Raw genomic sequence first — 13244 nt, forward strand, 5'->3', positions numbered from 1 at the left:
ATGTATAGAAATAGCAAAAGTATTTTTCGTAATGATTTTGAAAAATAGTCGAAAGGGAGTATAAAAAAGTTTAAAAACCACCAGTAAGTATAACTAAAAGGTGATTTCCTGGTTAACAAAATTTACAAATTCTAATCGCATAATTTATCAAAATGTTATCAAAAGTGTTTTGAAGAAGATTGCAGTATAAAATCACTTTATTTTTTTTATCGATCTTAACATTTATATTAGTTCTAGTTAACGTTAGTTACGTTGTATAACGTTAGTGATTAACATTTACAAAATAAAAATTGAATACTGTAAAAAAAAACATTACTACTTTTTACCATATGTATGGATTTCAGGAAACGAAAAAAAAAATTAAAAAAGTATTTTTGGATAAAAAAAAAGTAAAGCAAAGAAAATGACCGCCGAGTTAACTATAAAGAAGTAAAAGTATCTTCTGTACAGAGGATGTTTTACAGTATATTCTTGAGCACAAGAAATGAGAAACTTCACGGAACAAGACACAAGAACCCCATCGTACCAAAGCTTTTTTTTCCTAACTACAAGATTTAAGGGAAGTAGATGGGCTCAGAACAAGAATGTGAACAGTTAGTTTGTAGACTTTTTACAGAGTAGGTATTTTTCAGCAATCTCTGTTAGACTTTTGTAGATGAAAAATACCATTGTTCATTTTAGCAGAATCTGCTTCGGGCAAATGACACAAATGCAGTTGCACTTCTAAGTTGTAAATAATACTAATTACTATTTTTTGCCAGTCTGTTTCATAAGTCTCAAATATGATGAATGGCGTACACATTTTAGAGAATAGAGTTTTAGCAAAAAGCATGCACATGTGCCCGTCTTTTCACTTTTGTTTTCACATTGGCACATTTACGTATATTATGAATCATCACTGCAATTTACAGTTGTAAATGCGTAAAATTTGTATATCGTGTTCTTTTCCGTGGTTGGAAAATGCAAATTATGTATACTTGCAAACATATATTTTTTTATTTTGATTGCATTTTAATACTATATAAGCTAGAAATCAATAAGTTTAAAAATATTTGGAAACTTTATGCAAATATAGCGTTAAATGTTTAAATAAACCTATATAAATATATTTTAAATTTTTTGTTAACTAACTAATTTTTTGTAAATAAAATGTGTGATTTCAATGTCAAAGTATAACAAATTTTGTTGAAAGACATCTGTAAATTAAGAATTCGAAATATTTGAAAAATTATTATTTTATAAATAATTTTTTGTAAATAAAATGTGTGATTTCAATATCAAAGTATAACAAATTTTGTTGAAAGACATCTGTAAATTAAGAATTCGATTTATTTGAAAAATGCAATTTGATAAATATTATAGATTTATTTACAAAAAAAAGAAGAATTCGATCCGGAAATTTTAAAAAAATTAATAAATAAGTACAGTTATTTTAAATCACAATAGATTAAATGATATATTAAAAAAATACATATCATAAATAAAATATGCTTAATAGCAAAGAAAATATGCTTAATTAAAAAAATGAAATGAAAATAATAAATGACTATTTCATTTAAAGTTATAAATACTAAATATTTTCAGTTATCAATATTAATATTATTTAGTATTTATAACATTATTTTTAGTATTATATTAAAACAATATTAATAAATAAAGTTATTGTAATTATAGGTTTTAAAAAATAATTATAAGTAATAGAAAAGGAATAGAATGCTTTTTTGGAATTGTTTCAAAACATTACAATAAATATTGAGCTTTTAGTTTATAGGTTAAATAAAGAAAATGTTTTAGAAGTTAATTTACTCAAATTAATGCAAATATACTCTCATTTTGTATAACCAAAATAATTATATTTGCGATAAAATTTACTCTCTATGAATGGAACTTAGAATTAAAATTTTAATTAGTAAGTAGTGCTAATTATTTACTCTTATTTTTTAGATATACACATTGAATACAAGAAAGTTAAGAGCAGCCATTAGTAAACACAGCATTTTTTCCAGCTGACAACTCTTCATATGGATGTGGTATAGACAATAGATAGAAATGTCTGTTTTTGATTATTTTGTTTCTCAATCTTATTTACTTATTCATCTACAATATTATTTTACTTTAATTAATTGTTAGTTTTCCCCTTTTATTACTTATGAAAAAAACAATAACTCTTGCAACATCGAATGTATAAAAACATTGGTTTTTAATTTAAAAACTTTATTATGGACATAGTTGCGAATAGTAGCTTAAATTTAAGAAAAAAAAAGTTTTATTATTATTATGATTTCAACTTCAATCAGTCGCGTAAAAATTTAAAGTTACAATATTTTTTTTAAAAAATAGTTAATTTGAAATAACTTACCCTGGTTTCTTGAATTCTTCTTAACAAAATTAATGACTGATAAGATTAAGTTAGAAGAAGAGAAAATGTTGAATTGGAAGAAACATTTTTTCGAAAAAGAAAACTTTTTACACTACCGCTTCCATTCGATCTATCACACTAGACACTCCCACTAGACCCAGAAAGGTAACAATTCAAAGCATAGGTAATGATATGCAAATATTATGTTCATCCTCCAGGGGTGGTGAACTAAGGTCTACTGGGTTTGCTTAGGTCTACTTGGGTTAATAGATAAGGGGATTGATTCAGAAAGACCAGCCTCTTTTATCTTCCAAAATGTAGTTCAATTTGCGTTATATTTAGTTTAATCAACCAAATATTTATTTAAAATGTTGTTTCACTCAAAATGGTAAATGAAAGTTAAATAATAATAATTGTTTCCATAATAATTGTCTCTAATTTTTTTTAAAAAAAAAATTACAATACTTCATTCATTTTATAAAACTTTTAATAATAAATTTTTTTTTTTAATAAAATATTATTTCACTCGAGATAGTAAACTTTTAAGTTAAATTATAATTCTCTCTAGTTAATTCTCAGGAACACCAATATTTTCAATTTGAAAAGAATTGAAGAAAAATATAATTTGTTATTCATTTTGAATATTTAACAGAATTAATCAACAGAAATTGTAAACTATTAAAATAAAATTCTATTTGTTTTTAAGTAAATTCGCTACTACACGAATTTTTAATTTGAAAATGTTCTAATTTTTAAGACCTTCTTTTCCTATTTCAAAAACTAATTAAGTATTTAACTGTTTACGAAGCCATTTCAATTTTTACAGTTATATTTAAAAACGCAATTAAATAAATATTAAGACATATAATGTTGTATGGATCAAAAATATATGAATGTAATGATTAATAATTAAGTAAGGAATTAACACTACTTATTAAACAGATATTTAATAGCTTAATTATTTAAATCCTAATATGCAAGTTACTAAGACTTATGTGTATTACATTATCTTTGATTATCAGTTGCTGTATAGGTAGTTGTTTAAAATACTTTAGGTTCAAAATGACTTTTCATTTGAAAAAAAAAAAAAATTTCTATTTTCATGAGAAAAAGTAACCAATTTGAAAACGCAAATAATTTTTGCCTATTTTGAAAACACATACCATGCTATTTTTTGAAATCATCATTTCATACTAAAGGTTTTTATAACCAACTATTTATGAATTTAGTAGTAACTGCAGTAACATGATATATCTTTCATAATAAGCTAAGGAACAAAATTTATCCATGAATAGATAAAAAAAAAGGGGGATTACACAGAATGATAGGCAATTAAATTTGTTTTTATTAAATGGATACTTATTAATTTTCTACATAAAAAAAAGTTTTATGTTGCTTCAGTTCTCTTTTAGAAAATATAGTGTTTATATTACATTCATGATATTCTAATGAATAAAATTAATCCATAATAGTTAGACAGAAGTAAATGAGGAAAACGCTAAGTAAATAAATCAATTGAGAGAAACATAATTTATTTTTGATGCTATTAATAGTTAAAAAGAATCGGTTTGAATAATATATATATTTTTTTTAGAAAAAAATAGTGTTTCGTGTTTATATTTATTATATGAATGTAAAAGTTTTATTTTTTCTGGTTCATTTCAAAATATAAAAGTTTTATTCAACTATTTAAATAATTTAAAGCTATACGATATCCTTTTGCTTCATAAAAATTGTAAACAGTGCACTTGCTTACATAACTTTAATTAACGCAAATAAAAGATAGTTAAGATAATCAAATGAAGTTCAAAATATTAGGAATTAAAAAAACTTTTACAGTCATTTAAAAGTAACACTGTTATGTAACATTTCATTCAGACACCTGCCTTAAAGCTTTGAGTTTCAAAATAAACTTTAATATTGGATATATTTAGATCAAAAAAGGAAAAAGAATAAATTTAGAATTGTTTTATTTTATGAACGGTATTAAGTATTAATATTTTGGAAGATGATCATAAAATTACAAGAAAATTTAAAAAAGTGTATAGATTTATATTTATTCCAATAAATGTCTCCCTTAAAATAACGATAAATATGATTAAGATGAAAAGTATGATTAGTAACAATCAATATGAAAAGGATGCTAACTAACTAATGTGGAATTAATAATTTTATTCTGCATACTGCTGAGGAAGTTATCAAATACCTAATAAATAGGTTTGGCTGATGAATAAGTGAAATATAAATATTTATTAGGAAAAAAAGGAAGAAAAATATCTTTAAACTTTGCAGCTCATATATATTATAAAAAATTACAGTAAATCATAATCATTATTATGCTATTTTTTAACAATTGACTAAGATGTATACAAAATTTTAACACATCTTGTATGATCACCATTTCAACAAAACTAAATGCAACATTTAAATTAATATAGGCAACTAAAAACTAATAAATTTTGTTAATCGATAAGTTATTCAAAAACCTTCCATGGAAAAAAATTGACTCATCACGACAATAGTAAAGTAAATTAAATGAGACATGAGTGGAATATGACATTATATTTAATAAAAAATATAGAATCATTGAGAATAGTGAAATCACACATAATTAGTTCTTTGGGTGCAATGATATTTTTTACAATGTAATGTAATTATGTTATTCTTTACTGAAAAAAAGGGGGAGACTGAAAAGCTAGCGGTAAATATTGGCAATCTTTTTAACGACCTTTGATTTCGAAAGACATTTGTATGCGGCAGGTCAATTTTTTTTTATTTTCTTCGTAATTATAAAGTAATTCTAATGGTATATGTAAAAAAAAAAAACATCCATTTATAAGATTCTAATTACTATTACTAGACTGAAAGTAATAATTTGCATTGTCCAACTACGTTGCATTGGAAGGAAGTCCTTGAATACAAAGAACGGAAGATATACGACAATGACCGACTTATGCTAAAAAAAAAGGGTGAAAAAAATATAGGGTGGGGAAATAGGATTCACAATAAAAAATAAAACAATGCGAAATAAGTAGAAGAGGAACGACCTTACGTTTTTGTCGCTGATGCAGTGGAATCATTGTTGTTGGCATTATTACCTCCACTTGAAGTTGAAGATTTCTGGTGGGCTGCCAGTTTGGCAGCTTGTGCTTGTCGTTCCTGTTCGTTCAGTTCCTTGATAGCCTGAATTTCTTTCTTGAGTTTCATGCGCCGGTTTTGGAACCAGATTTTGATCTGTCGTTCAGTGAGGCAAAGTGCATGGGCCATCTCGATTCTTCGCCTTCTGGTTAAATAATGGTTGGTGTGGAATTCTTTCTCCAACTCCAGAGTCTGGTAACGCGTATAAGTCTGACGTCCTCGCCTGCGCAATCCATTGGCGCCTGCAAATATAAACATTCTGCTGCAGTATGAAAGTTTAGAGAGGATATAAAAGCTCTTTTTCTTATCACGCAGCTGGTCTAGAGCTTTTTTTAGGACCACGGGGAAGCGCGCACTCTATTTGAACTTTACGATCGGCTCGAGGAAAATTAAAAAGATTCATTTCAATAGGTTCTCCTTCCTCCATGCGTGACCGTGAAAGAAACGCTTTTATGATCTCAATGCGTGTTCATATCTGATATGGATACTCCCTTTCATGGAACAGACACATGTTTGGCATTATTTCAAGCGGATTGTTACAAATTGAGTGCATTTAAATAAACACACGGTTTCTATTCAAATTATTATGAATTTTAAGCAAAACGGAGTTAAGATTTTTTTAAAGAAGAAAATGCAATTAAATTAATTTATACTATTAAATTTCACGATAGTTAATAGGATGACAAAATAATTTGCCTAATAAACAATACAATAATTGAAATACAGTTTGGCTTTTCGGTTTTCTTTTTTAAATTTAACAAATTCAATCCTATTTTTTTTCTTTTCATATTACAGGGAGAATAAAGTTACATCAATAAAAATAATTTTGAAAGTAAAGCGATCTATTGGGATTGTGTAATTTGAAATAATGCAATTTTTAAATCTATTATTGAAAAATCCTAGGTCAATATTGTCTTCAACATTATATTCTCATTATCACATTTATATTTTCAAATTACTTTTAAAATATCAGATAAAAATAATTTGAAATTGGCATTGGATATTTATAATTTAAGAAAATTATAAATTAAGTAAATTTTAATAATATTAGTAAAGTAAATTTTATCACAACAAAAAAAGTAAAAAAAAAATGTTTTATATTTGATAATTTTTTATAACTCTTTGAAGAAAAAAAAATTGACAACATTATTTTTTAATTACAAAATCTTATTTGTCATAATTGGTTGGATTTAAAAAAATCTTATTTGTTGCACCATGTCATCTCTATTTGGTGTTATTTGTTTCAGTATTTTTTAATGATAAAGGTTCCAGAATGAAATACAATGCTTGCACTTTATTACTAATTAATTCTATAATCACCCTATTCGATCTATTAGGGTAAAAATCAATAATAAAATTAAGTGAAATTACTCCGATTAAAAAATTATGAAAAATTACTACTGATTAGTTATGAAAAACTTCTTCTGATCTACATTTATATATCTTTTTCGTTCGTTACTATATGTAACTGGGTTATTAAAGTCCAAAATTTCATGGTCATGCATAACATAGATAGTTAATTTAAATAAAACTCTCTTCAAAAGCTATTGAGAAGAATTTTTTCCAAAAAAAAAAAAAAGTATTTTACAAATTTTGGATAAAATTAATAGTTGTTCAAACTTTTTAAGACAACTACATCCTTATGTTTTGAAATGAATTTTAAAATATTATCTTCAAAGTAACCATTTATTAACTGTATTGAATTCCAATATTGCAAATAGGTTAGAAAAATTTATTAATTAAAAATAATATGGTTGTAATTAAAATTAATATCCAATTATATTAAAAAAAATAACTAAGCTAGCTACACTAAAAAGGAAACTTTTAACACAAATTTTTGAATAATTTCAAAATCTGGGGGGCGGGGGAGGAATTGAAATTATTAATTTTATAATGCACCATTATTAAAGATACAATATTATAAATCAAAGATTATGCACACATACAATTATAATTTGTTAACAGACGTATGACAACATATACTAAATTTTCAATTGGAAAGCAAATAAAATTGAAATAATATACAGACATTTCTTTACCATTGCAAAATCACGAACTCAGGCTATATTAACTTAAAAATCAATCAATTAACGAATAGCATTTTAAATACATGTTTTTGAAAATTTAAAATTGCAGTCGACTCGAGAAATTAAATCTTGGCGAATTAAAATTTTTTTTAGTTTATTTCGATCTAAAATTTTTTTTAGTCTATTTCGATCAACAAGCCTGACGACCAAGCTAATAATGATATTAATTTTTACCGGAATATATTTTTATTTATTTAGAACATATTTGAGTTGAACATTTTTGCTTTTCATTTCATTTTTATTTTATACCAACTTATTTTTATATTCCTTTATTGTGTATTCTCTAAATGTTCGAAAGATATACTTGCATAAAAATACCGATTAAGTAAAGGATACATCAAACGAGCACTTGAATAAAATTAAAAGCGCGTTTAATATTTATGGTACTTTTCAAGTAACGGGATCACGTGACTCAATTTTAAAAGTTAATTTCCTAAATGCAGCAGATTTATTTTTCTAATTTAAAATAAACAGTTCTTATAATACAGTAATTTCTAAAGTATGAAATAAATATTGTGGAATACATTAAAATGTTTTCATTATTTTTATTACAATGAATGTCTCAATATATCTAGTAATACCTTTTAATAAAAACTAGATTTCCTGTGAATTTTCAAATTTTTTTTAATCTAGTTTTTATTCTTACTTAAATCATTTAACAGGATAATAGTTAAAACCTCCCCGATACATCATTTAAATAGTTTACGACGCCGAAGAGAATGCAGGTAAAAATGTGCAAAGACATAAGAGTGTTAACCAAGATACTTTCATAACTATGAATTTGTTTAATAAAACATGTAATGCTGGAGCTTTCTTAATTATTATAAAAATAATCACAAGATGTATAGAGAAAACAGTTAGGGTTTAAGATTTCACTTAACAACTAATATTTAAGATAACTTGCGTCTCAAAATGCAGATTTAAGATGTTGAATAAATATGTATTGGAAGGTGACTGGATCTTTTCAAGATTTTGCTTACGTTGATTTACCCAAAATATAGGAGTTTCTTAGGATGAGTGATTGTTGCTCCCACATAAAAACAAACGTAGGTGGAACGTGAAGAAAACAGAGGGTTCCTGACATTTCATTCAACACTTCCGCTATTTTTGACACACTATGTTAAAAGAAATGTGTAAGCTATTCCCAGTCTAGGAATTTTTCCAATAATAATTATGTTTAAAAACATTCAATACATCAAACATAATTAGTTTCTAAGTTTCTTTTCATGTCGTAAACATAGGTATTTTAAAGAATGGTGTAACTCCCCTTAAGCTTAAAATAATTTAACACTCAAACTAAATTTTTGTTTCAGAATTATTTACAACATTTTCAACATTGCATATCGTATAAATGAACTATCGTATTTCGTGGTCATATCTAATTACTGATTCATAATTGTTTAACAAAGCTTTCTTAACTTTATGAAATTTTCATCAATCAGTAACTGAAATTGACAAGGAAATCTGACAAACGAATCATTTTTACGGTCATATGTAATTTCTTGCTTAGAATTGTTAGTAAAATTTTTATAACTCTATATATCCTTTATATATCATCTAACAATTAAATGTTATATCTGACTCAACTCCTTACCGACCAAAGTTCGAATCCGGATTCCTGCATTTCTCACAACGAAGTATTGTCGTAAAGTATCATGTGTTACCTCCACTATCACTCATCAAGTTTCGGTCAAGAGTAGCGAAACAATTCGATTAGATTTCGGCGGTCACTTCGAGTTTTCCTTTTCGATTGGTTTCGATTTCTAATAAACATATTATGACATTGTGAACATCACATTTGAATGAAATAAATAAATATTGCCTGATTAATATAAGTCAGCTGAATACTTTTTATTTTAATTCGAAATTTATATGATTGGCGTAATTTATTGTAATTCCTTATTGTGTGTCTATTTCTGTATACAATTTTTCAAATAAGCAGTTTCGTTCATTATCTTTAATAGGAAATTCGCACACCATTAGCAAAAAATAATAAAACAAAAAAATATGTACTTTCATTGAATAAAAATACATATACCTCTGTCGTTCTTCTTTTATTATTTCTTTATTTGAAATAAGAAAACGAAATTCTCTTTTCGTGATAAGAAAAAATCATTTCTTCTTTGTACTGTTATACCAGACTATGGACACAGGAATATTTTATAATATGTACAAAGGAATATTTATTTTTTTAAGTAACGATGAATGAGACAAAAATGAGGAATAATAAACAATAGATGCAAAAATGAAAAAAAATCGTTTAATTAAAAAAGAAGCTAATTTTTTTAAATCACTCTTTTTATTAAACTCAGGATTATTGATTCTCTTCCTAATACAATTTAGCGAAAAGCAATTTATTTCAAAAATGCTAAGATAATTCATAAAGTCGTGGTCAAAGTTTTTATAAATTGTTTTATTTAAATGAATACAAAATTTGTACAGGATTTAATTTGTGATAAAAGTTTAAAATTTGAAAGTTAAAACATTTGATACAATAACATGAGCTTTAAAAAACTTTTTATAAAGTATATATGTTACTTTACTTCAACTATTTTTGTTTAAAACAGAAGGTGTAGTTCGTGTAATATCAAATGCTTATTAGATTGCTAAGATAACCATTATTCTGAATAACAAAATTTTTATAGCTTTATATTATTGAAAGCTAACAATTAAAGTGTCAGTAAATTTAGCAATGAAATTAAAAGGCAATTCATGAAAACTAACTTTCCACTATATCTTAACAATATTTTTACCGTAAAATCTTTAGAAATTTCAGGAAGTGAAAATACTGCGGTGTGGAATAAAAATCAATGCGTTGTTATTCATTACAAACTTTTGTGTCTATTGTTGGTTGCTTTATTATTCTGTTTTTTAAAGAGTTAACCTTCTCTCTGATTTAATTTTTAAAATACTTGTGTAACTACTTTTAACATTAATTGTCTAATCAGTCTTCAAGATTTTCCCTTCTATACTAAAAATATGGAAAGAAAAATGATAGAGAATAGTTTATAACAAAGTTTTTTTTTTCTAATTAAACATCCAGTATTTTTGGTAACTTCTAGTTTGGAAGTTTTTGATTTGAAAGAGCTAATGGACAAGACTGAAAGAAATCTCTTGAGATTTCATAAAGTGATGCAGATAAAATTTTGGTAACAACAAGTAATAATAAACATGCTATAATTGAAAAAAAATTGCAAACTGTAAGAAAGGGCTTTTCAAAATTGAGCAAAAATTTGTCGAAATAGCTCCAAAATTAATATAATTGATTTCGAAAACCCCATGAATTCAAATTAAACTGTTATTAAACTAACTATTTTGCACACAATTATAAAATTCATTTATACATCGATGCATAAATGCTAAATCAATGTAAAAAATAACTTTTAGTAAGTATTTATTATTTTATTTAATAATTGTCGAAAAAATTTTGAAATGTAGGTACACAAGTTTTTACATAATTTTACAAAATATAATTTTATGTGGCAAAATTCAAAGTTTGAGTAAAATCGGCAGAATAGTTCCTGAGAAATCAAATTTTAAACATCTGAAATTTTTGAAATTCTATTATTTCTTTGTCAAGCATTTTCTCGTGATGTATAAAATTGACTTGTATCTTAAACATTAACCTGCAAAAATAAAATATCATAACAGCTGTAGAAATAAGTAGTTTCCAAATTGCGTAGAATAAATAAAGTGTGAAAATGGATACCTAATTTATAATATCATACAATATTACAAATATCAAACATTGTTTATAACCTTAAAAAGAGAAAAGAACTATTGTTAATGGGCTCAAATGAACAGATTTAAAAAAATTGTTTTAATGCTTAATAGACATTTTTTTTAAATTAACAAATAAAATGCACTTAAGTAAATAAAAAACTATATTATCACTTGTATTTAGAATATGTGTGTGAAAATTCAGTTTCATATTTACTATTAACTGTTTTAATATGCATTTTAGGTAAGGATACGCATGTTTTGGATATACCATTTCTTCAGGCATGTGAAATTCCTTTTAGAACAGTAATATAAGAAAGTATCAAAACAGATTTGGTTGCACTGTAAGTATAAAAAGCTTACATACTAATTAAGGACTCTGAAACCGGGATACTTAATGCTAAATTCAATATTTTACTACAACTTATTTTTCTGAACGAATAAAATTTAACTACTTTAGTGATGATAATAATGTTCAATTATTTATTAAATTAGTTAATTAATTCGCTAATAGAAACATTTAAACTTTTTGCTTTGTGATTTTTGTAATACACAAATAATTCACAAACCAAGTAAGAAACTAATTAAAAAACAGAAGAGGAAAAAAAGAGAAAATGTAAAAACGTTATATTTTTGTTACATCTTTTAAATAATAGTTGTAGTCTGATAATATGAAACTAAAACTTTTAATTCAATTAAATCTATCATTTACTAGTAGCAAAATATCTAGAAAATTTACACTGCAAAAATAAATAAATTTTACTGATTAGCTTATTTACTGATATGAATGCAACAGGAACCAAAATTGCATGATTATTTAATGTTTGATTCATTTACTATCTAAAAGCAATATTTGTGGTATATTTCATTAACTCTATAAACTATAAGAAAAATTCACTTTTTATAATAAACCATTTGGGGATCCTTTAAAAATTTCTATTGAGGTGACTATACAGTACAATAATGTTAAAAACAGAATTAGGCATTACTTTTTTTAGAATATAAATTGTAAGAACTTCAAATATGAAAACTGTTTCATAGATCATTCTAAACGCAAAGAAAAAAAAACTAATCATAGGGTTAAAAAGAGGATAAAACGTGTTTTATAGAATGAATTATGCTTTAATAAATTTAAAATTCAATACTAATATTTTTCAGAGAGAATTTTTTTAATCATGCAATAAATTTCAAAGAATTGAAGTTTAGGTTGATGCGATTTAGCATCGCACTTTAAAATTATATAAAAACATCAGATCAATAAATTTCGGAACATTGAAGATTCGGTTGATGTGATTAACATCGTACTTTAAAATGATGTAAAAATATCATTTCACTAAATTTCTAAAAATTGAAAATTCGATTTGAAGTAATAAACTATAAAATTATATAAAAACATCCTTTCAATAAATTTCTGAAAATTGAAGATTTGGTTGAAGTGAAAAATATCATGTTTTATAAAAAGCATCATTACAATATGTTTCTAATATTTGAAGATTCGATTTATATGATTTAACATCATGTCTTATAAAAAACATCATTTTAATATATTTCTAAAAATTGAAGATTCTGTTGCTGTGTTTAACATCGTAATTAGAAACAATATTGAAACATCATTTCAATCATGTACGAATTTAAACCAGTGACTTTATTTTTTTTTTAAAAATTGAAACAAATGGGACAAAAATCATGCAAATCAGTAAAGTATAGAATGCCTTATAAATGCAAAATCTTAATGAAATTCATTAGTTAAGTTAAATGTGTTGAGAGAATGACTATTGATGAGAAAGAGAAAATATTGGTTCAATCAACGGTAATATGCTCGTTCTCGCTTTCCATGGTACAGATGTAAAATATCGATTGCTTTACTTAAATGTCTTTTGACGAAGCTTCTTGTGTATAGCAATAAATCATGCTTATTGAGCGTTTCCAAAAGTTTCGTA

The 13244-nt window shown here is 25.0% G+C and overlaps 1 protein-coding gene and 1 long non-coding RNA gene across 5 annotated transcripts in view; one reads left to right on the top strand and one right to left on the bottom strand.

The window, feature by feature from the left end:
• The first annotated feature begins 1856 nt into the window (after nt 1–1856).
• The window catches only part of LOC122268907 (uncharacterized), a 28306-nt gene continuing 16918 nt past the window's right edge, over nt 1857–13244 (top strand). The window contains exons 1-2 of the long non-coding RNA XR_006224771.2: nt 1857–2051; nt 11549–11648. This is a non-coding gene — a long non-coding RNA (uncharacterized lncRNA). The remainder of the gene's footprint in view (nt 2052–11548; nt 11649–13244) is intronic.
• Nucleotides 3890–13244, bottom strand: part of LOC107457033 (homeotic protein ultrabithorax) — a 218932-nt gene continuing 209577 nt past the window's right edge. For all 4 annotated transcript variants that reach the window (XM_021148683.3, XM_071187998.1, XM_071187996.1 and 1 more), the window contains one exon: nt 3890–5739. In XM_021148683.3, coding sequence (XP_021004342.1) covers nt 5408–5739 — 332 coding nt within the window. In that variant the 3' untranslated portion in view covers nt 3890–5407. The remainder of the gene's footprint in view (nt 5740–13244) is intronic.

This window comes from Parasteatoda tepidariorum, chromosome X2 (assembly GCF_043381705.1).
Source record: "Parasteatoda tepidariorum isolate YZ-2023 chromosome X2, CAS_Ptep_4.0, whole genome shotgun sequence".
NCBI lineage: Eukaryota > Metazoa > Arthropoda > Arachnida > Araneae > Theridiidae > Parasteatoda > Parasteatoda tepidariorum.